Consider the following 16,031-nt stretch of genomic DNA (forward strand, 5'->3'; position numbering starts at 1 on the left):
TAATACTACTACTAATAATAACAATATTAATAATAATAATAGTAATAATAAAAATACTAGTATTAATATTAATATTAAAACACAACTACCATAAAAACAACAACAAATGCTTATTATTAACCAGTGCTTCTCAGGGACCAGCAGAAACCAGTTTACACCAGGAACCAGCTTGTGCTGGTCTGTGCTGTTTGGTTCAGCATAAACTTGGTATCATGTGTAGCATGTGATGTCTGACGTGTCCACACTAAAGCACTTACCAGCATTATTACAGGCTCTTCAGGATCTCTTCATCATCTTATATGATTAATAACCAGAGCTGCTCCTGCAGATCCCTTATTCACTGTTAAACCGAAGCTTTAACCGTAGAAAACATTCAGACAGACGCAGAAACACAACTTTCACAAAACTTCATCTTTTTATCTTCCATTGTAAGCAAATGAATCAACAAAAACATAACAAAATCTAAATAAAAGTGCAAAAAAAAGTAACAACGGAGGTTCGAATCCAGGGTAACAGATAGCAGATGATGGGACATCATATTAATCAGTTACATGTTCCCGTTTCCCCTCCTCAAAATGAAACCAACCAACCATTCGAACGAACTAAAGAAACCAGCACTTGAGGCATCCATTAGGAAAGACAGAACATAAAGGAGAAACAAAACCATCCGGTATCGGTCAAGTGTGTGAAACATGGAAATGAGGGCCGTTTTTTAATTATCTATAAAAAAGATGGTGCAGAAATATTGTTGTTTCTTCTTTTTTTTGTACTCGAAATATCCAAATCATCAAACGTGTGAAAGAGAATCCTCTCCGGACTAAAATCAGTACATTTCAAGAAACAGTTAGTTAAAAATTCTGCCCGTTATACGCTCTGAGCCCCGGTTCCTTCAGTGAAATTGTCTGTGAGAAAATATAGACGTCTCTTTTTCATTTTTAATTCTGATCTCAGCAAATAAGTGAATCATTTTATAGATCCTCTCTTGGTTAAAGTCACTCAGTTGATAAGTACATCTATGTGAGAGCTTTTTTATCCCCCCTCTCTCACACTTCAGTCTGGAAGTCTCCGTCTGAAGTGTCGGGGGTGTTTGGGGTGGAAGCGTCCCAGGCTTTACTATGCAGCTCCACTCGGTCCGTGTTCTGTCCAGAACCAGAAGATTGTTTGGGTGTCATTGTTTTAAAGCTGTCCCAGGATCGCTGGTCATCCGCCGCTGATTTATCCTGCATCTGCACATAAACACACACAAAAATATCAAAATAGTAAAATAGGGCCTAACAACCCAGTCTATTACAAACTGTAAATCTGTCAATTGTGTCTGATTACATTCGAATATAGTGAAAATATAGTGCAAAATGATGACTATATATGTATATATATATTAAAAGAAAACAGTTGGTAAGTGAAGACAAAAACTAATACAAAATTAAATCTAGTATTGAATATCGACTAACTAAACACTCTTTTGTTTAGCTCTTATATATGACCTGGCTTCTATTTTAGTGGCAAAGTAAAATGATATACAGTATACACTGATCAGCCATAACATTAAAACCACCTCCTTGTTTCTACACACACTGTCCATTTTATCAGCTCCACTTACCATATAGAAGCACTTTGTAGTTCTACAATTACTGACTGTAGTCCATCTGTTTATCTGCATGCTTTGTTAGCCCCCTTTTATGCTGTTCTTCAATGGTCAGGACCCCACAGAGTAGGTATTATTTGGGTGGTGGATCATTCTCAGCACTGCAGTGACACTAGACCTTCATCAGTGGTCACAGGACGCTGCCCACAGGGCACTGTTGGCTGGATATTTTTGGGTGGTGGACTATTCTCAGTCCAGCAGTGACAGTGAGATGTTTAAAAACTCCATCAGCATTGCTGTGTCTGATCCACTCATACCAGCACAACACACACCAACACACCACCACCATGTTAGTGTCACTGCAGTGCTGAGAATGATCCATCACCCAAATAATACCTGCTCTGTGGTGGTCCTGTGGGGGTCCTGACCATTGAAGAACAGGGTGAAAGCAGGTTTAAAAAAGTATGTAGAGAAACAGATGGACTACAGTCAGTAATTGTAGAACTACAAAGTGCTTCTATATGCTAAGTGGAGCTGATAAAATGGACAGTGAGTGTAGAAACAAGGAGGTGGTTTTAATGTTATGGCTGATTGGTGTATATTCTTATATATTTCACTTTTTAACCCAATTTTTTAAACCCAATTTATATGTTCAGTATGGAGAAACTTTACTGGCCTGCAAAGAGCCCTGACCTTAACCCTACCAAACACATTTGGCATAAATTAGAATCTTCCTTCGCACCCAGGCCTTCTCATCTGTAAGAGACCAAATCTTTCGGTGATTCAGCCAGACCTCAAATCTCACTGAGAGTAGCTGGCCCTGCGAGACCAGGCTAAATTTGGTTTAGTATGGAAGAGGGATTTGCATCCTTCCTGCCAAAGCACTGCGTCTCTGTGCTTCATGCTTTAAATTATATTCATTTTTCAAAAGTGCCACAGCTCTGTGGCGTCGTCTATAATAGAACATAATCACCCAATATGTAGCACATTTATAATAATATAATAATAATATAACAATGCATCTGCTTTTCTAGGTGTGTGTTTTCAAAACCTGCATTTTCAAGACCATTTCATCTGAATATGCTACATTAAGCTGCTGAGTTATTAAACCTAGAAGCTGTTTGTACTTATTAATATTTATTTATTATTTTTTCATTTCATTGATATAATAAATTAAAAAAGATAAAAGAGAAGAAAGTATGTAGAGCAAATTCTACTTGGAGAAGTATTACTGTTTCAGCTTGACTTCGGCCCCTCTGCTTACTCAAAGCAAGGTCCATAAAGATATGGCTTGATAAATTCGGTGTGGAGGAACTTCAGTAACTTGCACACTAACTTAATCCTCGATAAAGATGTACTTCTTAGGCTTTTTACATTTATAAGTGCCAAGTCAAAAGGCATAATGTCTCAGTTTGAAGTGAATATATGCGATCACAAAAGTGGTTGCATACTTGTTTTCTTTCTCTTCATTGGTTTGATGGATTTGACTGTTCCATAAAATTCCCCATTCAATACCTGATACAAATAATCAGTCACATTTTAAACCAGAATAGAAATGATAAAACATGCATAAATACTATAATAGGTGTACCACAAGGCTCAAATTTGGGTCCTATTCTATTTCCTAACTTCTTTAACAGTAATAACTGTTGCAATTTATTGGGGGATATTAACAACCGAGTCACTTTATACTCCATCTATTGATCCCATTTGCGATACACATGTGATACACTTGACCTCTGAAGTGCTGTACAGACACTGTCTTATGTCTAGCTTGCTGAGAAAAACTGTAAATTAAAGCAATAGACATAAAACATGGGCTTCAAATAAAGCAGCTTTGATTGATGGATTTGGGACCAAATAAGCAACCAAATTTGAAGGTATTAACAGTGAAAACCTGGTACTGATGGGGCTTGAACCAGTAACCTTCTGATTAGATTAGATTCAACTTTATTGTCATTACACATGTACAAGTACAAGGCAACGAAATGCAGTTTGGCATCTAACCAGAAGTGCAATAAGCAGCAAGTGCAGGATGTACAATATCTATGATATACATTATTTACAGAATACGGGCAGTGGTATGAACAAGATATACAAGTGAATATATTATTAAATGTACTATAAACATCTATGATATATAGATGGGAGTGCTATAGACATAATATACAGATTAAGGTGCTATGCAGATTAATGTGATACAGATTAACTAGATTAAACTAGTCCATTAGTCCAGCTAAGCTGCTGCAACCCTAAAATGATATAAAAAAAATTATGCTTTATCATTCTTAGTATTTTACTAGAATACATTAACACCCATTAAACAATGCTAAACATCTAATTGTGTTAATAAAAACAACTATTTATCCACCAGGGGGCAGCAGCAACTATAATGACGAGACAATTGGCAGTACTATTACAAAAAGCAAAAACCGGGCACCAGTTTGACTGCTAAATTTTGGGGAGGGAACATTTTGTTACACTGAGGATCTGTTAATATGAGAGTGAAGCCTGACAGCCTGAGCATCCTGGGGAGATGCTTACAGGATCATGGTGTTTATCAGCACTTCCTTTAGCTTCACTCACTCTCATTTCTCTCTTCGCCTGTACCTCGTGACTCTTCCCATCCAAAATTTCTCATCCTGACAGTTCTTTTCTACCGACTCGGGGAGTTCTTTTCACCTCCGGCAGGCGAAACGCTCCGTTGCATTTTCCTCTCTTGCGATAAAAAGGAGGATACAGAAAGGGAATGACATTCACAAGAACAGTGCTATTTTTTTTTTAGCTCAGCTGAGAAACCCTATTCATATCTTTCTTAGTCAGTTAAAAAATACAGCACTGTGCACAGTATGGAAGTACAGACTCCATGCTGGTTTCCTGCAGCACAGATGAACCGGTTTGGACATCAAGTCTGCCGGCACGCTGCTGCTGGAGATGAAGTGATCAGAAGGAGTGACAGTGGAGGCGGAAAAGGCTTTAAAGAATAGTAGGATGTGCAGAGAGTCTATCTTAGTGGAACTGATTTAGCAGATTTCTATGAGTTCTGCCTATTTTCTTTTTACTAGAATATTCTAGAACATTCTTCTTTTTACAAGGTACTTTTTACCAGCAAGGTTCAATAATACATTTGGCGAGATATAAATGGAGGAATGGAGGAATGAATAAACACCTTTAGGATGAACTGGAACATTGATTGTAAGCCAGTTCCCAAATGCTCTTCTTCTTATTCCCACCATGATCAGCCATAACATTAAAACCACCTCCTTGTTTCTACACTCACTGTCCATTTTATCAGCTCCACTTACCATATAGGAGCACTTTGTAGTTCTACAATTACTGACTGTAGTCCATCTGTTTCTCTGCATGCTTTGTTAGCCCCCTTTCATGCTGTTCTTCAATGGTCAGGACCCCCACAGGACCACCACAGAGCAGGTATGATTTAGGTGGTGGATGATTCTCAGCACCACAGTGACACTGACATGGTGGTGGTGTGTTAGTGTGTGTTGTGCTGGTATGAGTAGATCAGACACAGCAGCGCTGCTGGAGTTTTTAAATACCGTGTCCACTCACTGTCCACTCTATCAGACACTCCTACCTAGTTGGTCCACCTTGTAGATGTAAAGTCAGAGACGATCGCTTATCTATTGCTGCTGTTTGAGTTGATCATCTTCTAGACCTTCATCAGTGGTCACAGGATGCTGCTCACTGGGTGCTGTTGGCTGGATGTTTTTGGTTGGTGGACTATTCTCAGTCCAGCAGGGACAGTGAGGTGTTTAAAAACTCAATTAGCGCTGCTGTGTCCAATCCACTCATACCAGCACAACACACACTAACACACCACCACCATGTCAGTGTCACTGCAGTGCTGAGAATGATCCACCACCTAAATAATACCTGCTCTGTGGGGGTCCTGACCATTGAAGAACAGCATGAAAGGGGGCTAACAAAGCATGCAGAGAAACAAATGGACTACAGTCAGTAATTGTAGAACTACAAAGTGCTTCTATATGGTAAGTGGAGCTGATAAAATGGACAGTGAGAGTAGAAACCAGGAGGTGGTTTTAATGTTATGGCTGATCTACAATTTGTAGTTCTACAATTACTGACTGTAGTCCATCTGTTTCGGTGTCCAAGTTCCCAAATGCTCTTTTGACTGAAAAGGCTCAAATTCCCATAGAGACTCTTTTCAGATTGCGCAATAATGGCCTTTAATGGCTTTAAAATATGTTTTCTAAGAAGCCCATCATTAGGTGTCCATATACAGTACTTTAGACCATATAGTCTAAATCCACCACATTTTATTTTCTCTTTTTGCTTGTTTTATTTTACTGCTTTCCACCCACCGATGTGCCCCGCAATGCTCAGATCATCGTTAGTAGTTCTATCTCGACGGCAAAAAGAGCAGAAAGTGTGTAGCTAAGCAAGAGAACAGGGTAAAAATGCTACAGAAACATGAGAGCGAGCACAGCTCTGGATCTCCATAGGACCCTGAGGGGAGAGAGGTCACGGGCGAAGAACATGCGACAAAAGAAAGCACATTATAGTTTTAAAATAGCACAGAGAAGAAAAAACGAGCAATCACGAGCATTCAGCATGTCGGGAAAGAAAGCTCAGGGAGTCGTTGTGAGATCTAGACTTACAGAGGCAGGGCAGAGCAGCAGCTCTGTGGAGGAGAACAGTTCTAGCTGCTCTTGGTTTGAAGCCCTGGGGTCTGCTGACTGTCAGACAATCGTCAGACTGTGGTGGAGGACGTGCAGGGTGAAACCAAACACTTTGTGCGACAGACGTACAATAAACAAACTTAGAAAAATGGACACTGATGAGGACTGTTAAACGTTGAGCTGATGGTGGTTCCTCATAGTTCACATGTTCAATGCAGCAGATCTGATCAGCATAAACACCTTAAGGGGCTCTAATAAAAGCCAAACCGTTATGGCAAGTTGACTTGATTGAAGTATCTCTGAAGTCAAGGGGTGCTTGTGGGTGCCACCCACTGGCAGTGGTCTCTGAATGGACAAACCACAAACTGCCGACAGGTTGTTGGGTGACCAGAGGACATGAAAGCACTGGCGTCTTGTACAGACCAACAGAGGAGCTACTATGGCCCCATCGGAGATCATTTAAATACTGATGATGAGGTTAGATGTTGTGGCCAGACAACAAAGGCCCATCAACAAAGGCACCTTCAATGGGCAAGAAAGCTTCTGAACTGGACACTGATGGTATCATGGTATATGAATCCCATTTTTTCCAAGATCATGTGGATGGCTGGGCACATGTGCATAGTTTTACCCAGGGAAGAGGTGGCACCAGGTGAAAAGACCTGCTGGTCACATCCTGATAGGAGGACACCACTGGACACCTAAGCATTGTAACCTTCCACAAAATCATTGTTTGTGGGCTCCCAGGTGGCACAGCGGCACTTGCCACTAGCACACCAGTGCTGGGATTCTGAACTCAGCATAAAGATTTGAGGGACTTCGATAAGAGCCAAACCGTCATGGCCAGTTGACTTGATTGAAGTATCTCTGAAGTCAAGGGGTGCTTGTGGGTGCTACCACAAACCACTGACAGGTTGTTGGGTGGTCAGAGGACATAAAAGAATTGGCAGCTGGTACAGACCAACAGACAGTGACTACTGACAGTGGTCACTGAATGGACAAACCACAAACCTCAGACAGGTTGTTGGGTGGCCAGAGGACATGAACTAGCACTGGCGTCTGGTACAGACCAACAGAGGAGCTCTTATGGCCCCATTGCAGATCATTTAAATACTGATGATGAGGTGAGATGTTGTGGCCAGACAACAAAGTCCAGCAACAAAAGCACCCTCAATGGGCAAGAAAGCTTCTGAACTGGACACTGATGCTATGATAGTACGTATATAAATCCCATTTTCTCCAAAATCCAGTGGATGGCTGGGCACATGTGCATAGTTTACCCAGGTGTAAAGACCCGCTGGTCACATCCTGCTTGCAGCAGGATATTCCACTAGAGCACCAGCACTGAGATTCTGAATTCTCCGCTACCGGTCAGCTGGGTAGTGCCTGCAGCAGACAAAACTGTCCACCAGTCTGCTAGGTGGGGAAAGACCAGACTAAAAAAAGAGGGTGGGGTCTTCAACACTGTATAAGGACCCTGGTTAGGTGCCTGCACAGAAGTGAAGACTTCAGTGAGACTGGCCTATGGGCGATTGGGCAAAAAGGCAATTGGGCAAAAAGGAAGGGGTTGAAAGACTGCATCTGGGTGGGGTCTGAGGTGCCTGCACAGAAGTGGAGACTCTCGCAAGACTAGTCTATGGGCAATTGGGCAGAAAGGAAGGGTTTGAAAGACTGTGTATGGGTTGAAGGGAGCTTGTTGCCACGCAAATATACCCTCCTCAGACGCAATCAGGGTCCCCAGCAGTGGAAGACTAATTGGCTCCACTAATTTGGAAAACAAAGGGAGAAAATGCATAAATAAAATAATAAAAAATCACAGTTTTCCCTCATTTCCTCTAAATGTAATCAAGTCCCTGATTGTAGAGTCTCCTGCTGCTGCTGACCGACCCCGACCCATGACCGAGGAGAACCGCAGACGATTACACTCCCTCTGACACACGCGGTCGCTAATCAACCATCTCTTGTACAGGCGCCTCAACCAACCAGCACTTATGAACCTGTTTGACCTTTCTCTCCCACAGACACAGACACAACGGATTCGAACTCGAGAGCTCGAGATGTCAGCGGGGGTGGACTTGTGCAACAGACTGCTTTGCAATGGTCTAAAAGTCATAAAGAAGTCAAACAAGTAGCAGAACATTTAAATACATGCAAGGGAACCTTTTCAACTTTGTGAACCTTTCAACCCGCTGAAGCTGAACCCATAGTATTGAGGCCGCCATGCCAACGATGCTGCTCCTGCTGGATGGAAATTAGCATTGACTGCACTCACAGTGTCAAAAACTCAAGTTGACTGGGTTGGAGAATTTATAAGCATGATCGCGGGTTCCTACTGCACTGTATTAGGTAAAGAACGAAGAACAGAACTGTGGGCCTCCCTTTAAACTGCTCTAGTCACGATACAGTTTCAGCGCTTCCTCTAAAGCTCGGGTGTAAACCATTCTGTGGTAACTGTTGTTTCTTATCTGTATACAACATCTTACAACAGCTTAACGACAGACATGTTCCTCATCTCTGTACTTTTTACTCCAGACATTCTATACTAAAATCTATACTAAATTTAACCTTCCCATTACTCCATTTGATGTCTGTGTAGACCCCCCGGCGACCAGTAGCACAGCTAAGATTTAAACCCCAGTGGTGAGCTAGTGTAACAGGTCGCTGCCCCACCCAAGAATCTCTAGTACCATCTAGTATCTCTTTACTCCCCCACTCACTTTCTTAACCACTTATCCAATTAGGGTGTGTGTGTGTGTGAGCCTGTCCCAGATTTTTAATGGGTGTAAGGTACACAGTAACACCCTGGACGGGGCGCCAGTCCATCGCAGGACAGACACACATACACACACACCCATTCACCTATTGGGCAATTCAGTGTCTCCAATTAACCTGACTGCATGTTTTTGGACTGTGAGAGGAAACCAGAGCTCCCAGGGGAAACCCTCACAGACACAGGGAGAACATGCAAACACCGCACAGAAAGGACCCGGACCGCCTTGCCTGGGGATCGAACACAGGACCTTCTTGCTGTGAGGTGACAATGCTACCCACCGTGCCGCCCTAGTATCTGTTTATTTAACCTAATTCCGATTCAACCAATTTTTCCTGAAGGCCACTCAAGGAGGATGAGGTCCTGTTTAGTCTGGTTCCTCTCAAGGTTTCTTCCTGGAATATTTAGGCAGGTTTTCCTTGCCGCTCTTGACCTCGGATTGCTCATTAGGGGTTTAGGGTTCTAGAGCCTGTAACATTACTTCAAGACAGTGTGTCTTGTAAACAGCATGAAGAAAGTCAATTTGATTTGGCAAGAAAACACAAAAGCCCTTAAGAGCCTAGAGAAGTCGAGCTAATCACAAAGAGCATGTAGAATGTAAAACATGTGGACCAACAGGGATCGTCCAATGGATTCAGTAAACATCTCTCTCTGCTTAACACCTTACATCTTCATTAACACAAAGCCTTGCATTAGCGCTGTGCACTGGCTTCCTCTTGGCATGCTCTTCCTCTTGGTCCACTTCCTTTCAGCTTCCTCATTAAGACAGCTGATGGACTGTCGACTCTGCTGCTCAAGCTGGCTGGTAAGAAACCATCATTTAACGGATAATTTGTGAGAAACAAAAAGGCGCCGGCCTCAAACTATGGAGGGCACGGGCATCATTCGAAACTGTGTTAATGAGGCAAATCAATTAGCCAATTAATGGCTTGATTATGCTACGAACAGCTTGATTTAAAAGATTAACCACTGGGGAATAAAACTGAGTGAAATAAAAGGATGTTATGAGAGACAATATTAAATGCTATGAGTATTTTATAGTACTACAACTTGAGCGCTGCATCTTAAAACTGGCATAACCAGGTACTGACAATGTCACAGGAAAATAATTGCTCCTGAAAATGAGACATCGACAACCTTTTCGGTCATTTGTAGTTCCCAAAGTCCAGTTTTATATTTTAAAATATACAAATATACACATAAACATGGTGATGTTTATGTCAGGATGATATTGCTGTTGAAGCTTGCTTGACTGCAAACAGCTATGATGGTTTTTCAGCAGCTTTATTTATTTATTCATTTATTTGGGGAGGATGTATTTGGCTGTATGCCTAAATTTAGGCACAATTATGCAATTATGGCTAAAATAGTTTAATTTACCCATTAAAAAGTGATGGCCACATAATTTTGCAATTAATTAATAAGGTAAATTGCAGTATATCACTTTATTATATCACATGGTCATGCTAGAATTATGTTGTAGCATGAATAATACTAGCCCACCACCACCAAAACCCGGGTTCGTATCTCAACAGTGCTATCAGCTGGCCGGGCGTCTAGACAGACATGATTGCTATTAATTGGTACACTCACTGTATGCAGCTTTATATCTGTGTTTAATTACATTTGCATTTCTTTAATATTTTAATCAACCGCTTTATTTTGGTCAGTGGTTAAGATACTGGACTAGAGATCAGAAGGTTGTCAATTCAAGCCCCATCATTTCCAAGTTGCCATTGTTGGGCCCCTGAGCAAGGCCCTTACGCAGTCAGAAGCATTTGCTAAATGCAGCAAATGTAAATGAAAGTGTTCTGAGAAATTATAAAAAAACCATCAACCTTCTGACTGAAGATGAGATCAAAATTACCGGCTGTCATGAGGCTTGGAGTCTGGGTTATTACAGCAATTACCAAAACATAATCTTTATTCTCTGCACTTTCTCAGCCACCATTATAGCTGTAATTACTGCACTGTCAGAGTCGGCTGTCTGAGAGATTACAAATCGTGTCCGATTATTTTCTGGAAGCAACCTGGTCAACATCTGAACAGCTGAAGTCAAAAGTTTACATGACATGCATCTCTAAATGTTCTGTTCAGTTTTTCTGTGACTACCTAATTGGAACACATCATTTCATTTAGTAGTTTTTACCAATTGGTTCATTCTGGTCATGGTCACAGAGGGTCCTGTGCCAGTGGAACACTGCATGTTTTCGAAAGGAACCATATGCATCAATACAGAGCAGCATCCTTGGTGCACCAGTAAAAGCCTCAACCCCTCTGGGAAGGATTTTCACAAGATTTCGGAGTGTGTCTGTGAAGATTTGTTTTCATCCAGTAGGAGAGCAAGAGCATTGTTAAGATCAAGCACTCGAGTTTTATCATAAGGCCTGGCTCATTGCAATTGATCCCAAAGTTGTTTAATTTGGTTGGTTTATAGCTTTGTTCAGGTCACTGGAGGTTCTCCATTCCAACCTCGTCATGCCTTTATGGATGTTCTTTTATGCACAGGGGCCCGATTATGCTGGAAAAGAAGAGGGTCTTCCCAATTCCCCAAGTACATCGTTTATTTTGCGTAGTTGATAGCAATATTGTGTTGAAACTGAAACTAGGACAGGTGTCTACATACTTTTGGCCACATAGTGTATGTGCAATATTAAATATGCATGAATGCATTTTTCACTCCTTTATTTCATGAGCGTGCACTTTTGTGCTTTTACTTAAATCTGGCATCACACATTTTCTCCACAACTCGAATGTGAACCGTGGGCGGCAGCCTGGAACCAGACAGGGTGCAGCAGCATGGCACAAATTAAATATGAGTCCACATGTGGCGAGTGGCACCGAATGTTCCACTGCGAAAGTGCAAAGCTGTGAATGGGGAATTGTTTTGAAATCTTAATGATTAAAAGCCCTCTGGAAAGCAGAGTATGAACGTGCGTGTGCGGCTTGGCTTTCCTTAGCAACTGATAATCAATAATTCAACGGTCTGAACACAAACGAGGAAGAAACTCTTGCTAGGGACGACAGGAGGCAGCGCTGGTGAACATGCTAGAGGAAAAGTCATAAACATGGGATTTTTATAAGGCGTAAATGCAAAAAAGTGTTAGTTTAGCATTTTTAAGGCATTTTTTCCTAATTTAGTTTCCAATCTAGTTGTATCTAATTACTCGATTGCATTTTGGTTCCTCTACTGCTGCAGACCTCCACTCCTGACCGAGGAGAACCATGACTAACACACATCCTCTCCAACACATGCTTTTTTCACCTGTACTAGGTGGGTTCATATGGAGATCCGTATCATGCACCGAGAGTCACATACTGATCTCCATTATCATTTACACAGTGGAGTCACATTATTATGACCACCAGGTAATATCCAGGGTAACCGGTGTGTACAGCACGGACAGCAGCTAGACAAGCTGGGAGTGACTCAATAAGGTCCTGGTAGGTTGTCACAGGTATCTGAAGCTATATTGACTACACACTGTTTGATTTTTTGGGCACTTAACTGTAGTTACAGGACTGGACTAGTGACCTTAAGGTTGTTGGTTTAAGCCCTACTTTTGACAATTTAATTTTGAATTAATGTCTTGCATCCACAATAATTACTAATTTAATTATATACAGGAAAGTAAACGCTTCCATCTTTGCAGCAACAGGTTAGGGAAGGCCCTTTTCTGTTCAGTGCACAAAGCAAGCTCTATAATGACATAAAGAAAAGCTTGGTTTAACTCCAGTGTCCAACACGGAGCCCTGACCTCAGCTCCACTGAACAGCTCTGGAATTAACTGGAACATCAATTGTGTCTTTGTTGACCAACATCAGTGCCCAGTTATACTAATTTTTCCCACAGACATACTTCAAAGTCTTGTGAGATCACATACAGGTCACTCTAGTTTATGAGCATTTGTTTTTAGCAGACGCTTTTATCCAAAGCGACTTACAGCATTGTGACAGTATATTGTCTAAGCGAGTGAAGGTTAAGGGCCTTGCTCAAGGGCCCAACAGTGGCAACCTGGCAGTGATAGGGCTTGAACCAGTGACCTTTCGATTACTAGTCCAGTGCCTTAACCGGTAGGCTACAACTGCCCAGAGTAACAGATGTTTTTCAGTTGTGCTGCTCAGAGTTCAGTTGTGCTGCTCAAAGTGCTGTGAGACTCAACAGTCCGGTGTGATTAGTGCAGAATTGCCCCCCCGAAACCCTTGCTGTTCAGACTCTTACCTTGGACTTGGTTTTGGAAGAATCCCTGCTATACCTATCTATGGTGTGGAACTTGGTGGAGTGGTTGAGTTCATGGTAGAGCTCTGAGTGTCTCTTGCGAGTGTGCATCACTTTCTGGAAGGAAGGTAAGAAAAACAACAACAAAACAAAAATAAACAGAATAAAAAATGCAGGGAACAGAAGGGGTGGTGAGGAGACAGACTGGAAGGCCGGGAGGAGGGTGGCTGCTATGATTTCACACCCATTAAAAGATTCCCTTCGGGAGTTTGGAGCCTCCAAAGCGGTGACGGTGCAAATGGCAGTGAAAGCGGGGGCGCAGCGGGGTTCCACTGGTCAGCAGCATTCTCTACAGGGGGACGGTTTGTTTCCCCCCACGTCCCGATTTAATTAGATGTGGTTTGGCACAAAATTTAGCTCCATGTGGGTCGAGTTTTACTGGGAAGACCAAGTCCAATTAAGCTTGTCATTGTGTGCTCTTACTGGTAACTTATTACCAGGGGGTAGAGTGGCATGTTTTTGGGGGACTGTTTTTTCCCCTCATGCACTGCTGACCAGGATGGAATATGTAATGAAATTACGAAGCAAATGAATAAAAGCGGTTGGGACTGTTAGTAACATACCTTCACTTCAGACGAAGCCTCCATAATGAAAAGCAAATCTCCAGCAACTGGCTCAAAACTATTTGGTGAATATTAGTTGCAAGAAAAAAAAATCACTGGATGGTTTAATACTGTCTGTCAAGTTTTGCTTAACTGTGCAGAGGAATTTTAGAGCATTTTATTAAAAAAAAAAACATAAAAAAATAACCATAAGAGCTTTGGAAAACTGTTGTCAGTTAACACAGACAACTGCTACAAACATTAAAAACTAATTTTAATCAACCTCTTTATCCTGGTAGGACAGGATGCCAATCCATCGCAGGGCCTCAGCCACTCCCCTTCTCAGACATAACCAATGTCATGTCTCATGTTAAATGGGATTCGAACCTGGATCTCATAATTTAAAGCCATAAACCAGCAATAAAATAACCCAACCTACATCTGTGGTTAACAAAATGACTCAAATTAAAGTAGAAATAGGGACCTGGTAACCAATGGTATGAACACTGCTGTAGCTGCTTTACACCTGGTTTTGGGAGACTAAATTAGGTGCAAAATGTGCATTTGTTAAGTTATTTTTACCCTCCTTTTAAGTGAAATCATATTTATTGCACAATTCTCCTTTGTTTGCACATGCTCAGTATGTGTCTCATTATTTAGACATCGCACAAACTTTACTTTTAGGATTTTTTATTTATTTTTATATTTCGTTTTTATGCATTTTCTCCCCTTTTTCTCCCTTTTAGCGCATCCAATTGTTCGATTGCTTCATGCTTCCTCTTCACCAATGCTGATCCCCGCTCTGATTGAGGAGAACGAAGCTAACCACGCCCTCTCCGACACGTAAGCAGCATGCCGTATGCATCTTGTCACCTACACTTTGACGAGTGCAGTGCAGCTCAGCACTGTGTGTGGAGAGACACACCCTGACAGCACTCTTTTCCCATCTCTGTGCAGGCATCATCAAACAGCCAGCAGAGGTCGTAATTGCATTAGTTATGAGAGAGAACCTATCTGGCTTTAATATCCCACCCCTATCATACCCCTATGATGTATTTGAGATCCCAGCTCTGGTTCCAGCATGTGTTTTTACCGCTGCGCCACCTGAGCGGCCCGCTTTTAGGATTTTTTTGCTATTTTTATCAATTTTACTTTGCACCGAATGCAGTCGAAACTGTGCTTTAGCAGTTTTTAAAAAGCAGTGTTCCTTAATAGGATTTACTTTTGTTTAAAAGCCCACAATGTCAGTAAAAAATAAAAAGTAGTAATTGTAATTTTGTATTTTGTAATTTTTTTTGTTTAATGTATTTTCTCCCCTTTTTCTCCTGACTTTAGTGTATCTAATTACCCAACTGCATTATTTCTCTCTACTGACACACGCCCCCTCCGACACGTGTGCAGTAGCCGACCGCATCTTTTCACCTGCACGAGGTGAGTTCATATGCAAATCAGCTTTGTGTATGGAGAGACACACCCTGATCACATTATCCCCCGTCTCTGTGCAGGCCATCAATCAGCCAGCAGAGGTCGTAATTGCATCAGTTATGAGAAATCCCCGTCCGGCTCCCACCCTGTGTGAGTAACAGCCAATCGTTGTTCATGTCGGTGCTCTAAAAACAAACTTTTTCTTGCAACTATAGGTTTATTAAAATGAAAAATGTTGTGATGTTGACTGGAGGTTTGCTGGATTCCAAAGTGTGGTCATTTTCCAGGCTTTCTGCGAGCACATTCTTGCACCGATCGCACAGCCACGGTCCAGCGTTTCACCAGCCTCGCCAAATTCCACAATCCCAAATCTTACAGGTTTCTTCCAGTTGTACTCCCAGTTAAATTTCTTGACATTTGTAATGTCACCATCAATTCAGAATATTGCACGTAATTTGGAAAGCAAGGCTGATGAAACACTGGACGACTCTACTGGGGGAACAAACATCGAAGCATCAATGCCGTCAAGTCAGGCATTAGTCAGCCAAAGCAAACTGAAGGAAAAACAGTGGGCTGGGGGACAGAAGGGACAAGGTCTTACCTCAAAGTCCAGCTCAGAGTACCGTACTCTTTTCTTCTGGGGAAGGTGGGAGGTGGAAAGAAGAAATGATCAACCACAGCAGCCAAGCAGCAAACAACTGAAAATGCAGTTCAGACCCACTTTGGTGCCGACGGATACTGAGCACTAAATTTGAAGATATGCTTTTTC

General features: G+C 41.8%; 1 protein-coding gene across 1 annotated transcript in view; it reads right to left on the reverse strand.

The window, feature by feature from the left end:
- Window positions 1-392: 392 nt before the first annotated feature.
- Window positions 393-16,031, reverse strand: part of adgrb2 (adhesion G protein-coupled receptor B2) — a 327,164-nt gene continuing 311,525 nt past the window's right edge. The window contains exons 29-31 of the mRNA XM_063010315.1: window positions 15,864-15,899; window positions 13,239-13,352; window positions 393-1,226 (exon numbers count right to left, since the gene is read on the reverse strand). Coding sequence (XP_062866385.1) covers window positions 1,044-1,226; window positions 13,239-13,352; window positions 15,864-15,899 — 333 coding nt within the window. The 3' untranslated portion in view covers window positions 393-1,043. The remainder of the gene's footprint in view (window positions 1,227-13,238; window positions 13,353-15,863; window positions 15,900-16,031) is intronic.

This window comes from Trichomycterus rosablanca, chromosome 2 (genome assembly GCF_030014385.1).
Source record: "Trichomycterus rosablanca isolate fTriRos1 chromosome 2, fTriRos1.hap1, whole genome shotgun sequence".
Taxonomy (NCBI): domain Eukaryota; kingdom Metazoa; phylum Chordata; class Actinopteri; order Siluriformes; family Trichomycteridae; genus Trichomycterus; species Trichomycterus rosablanca.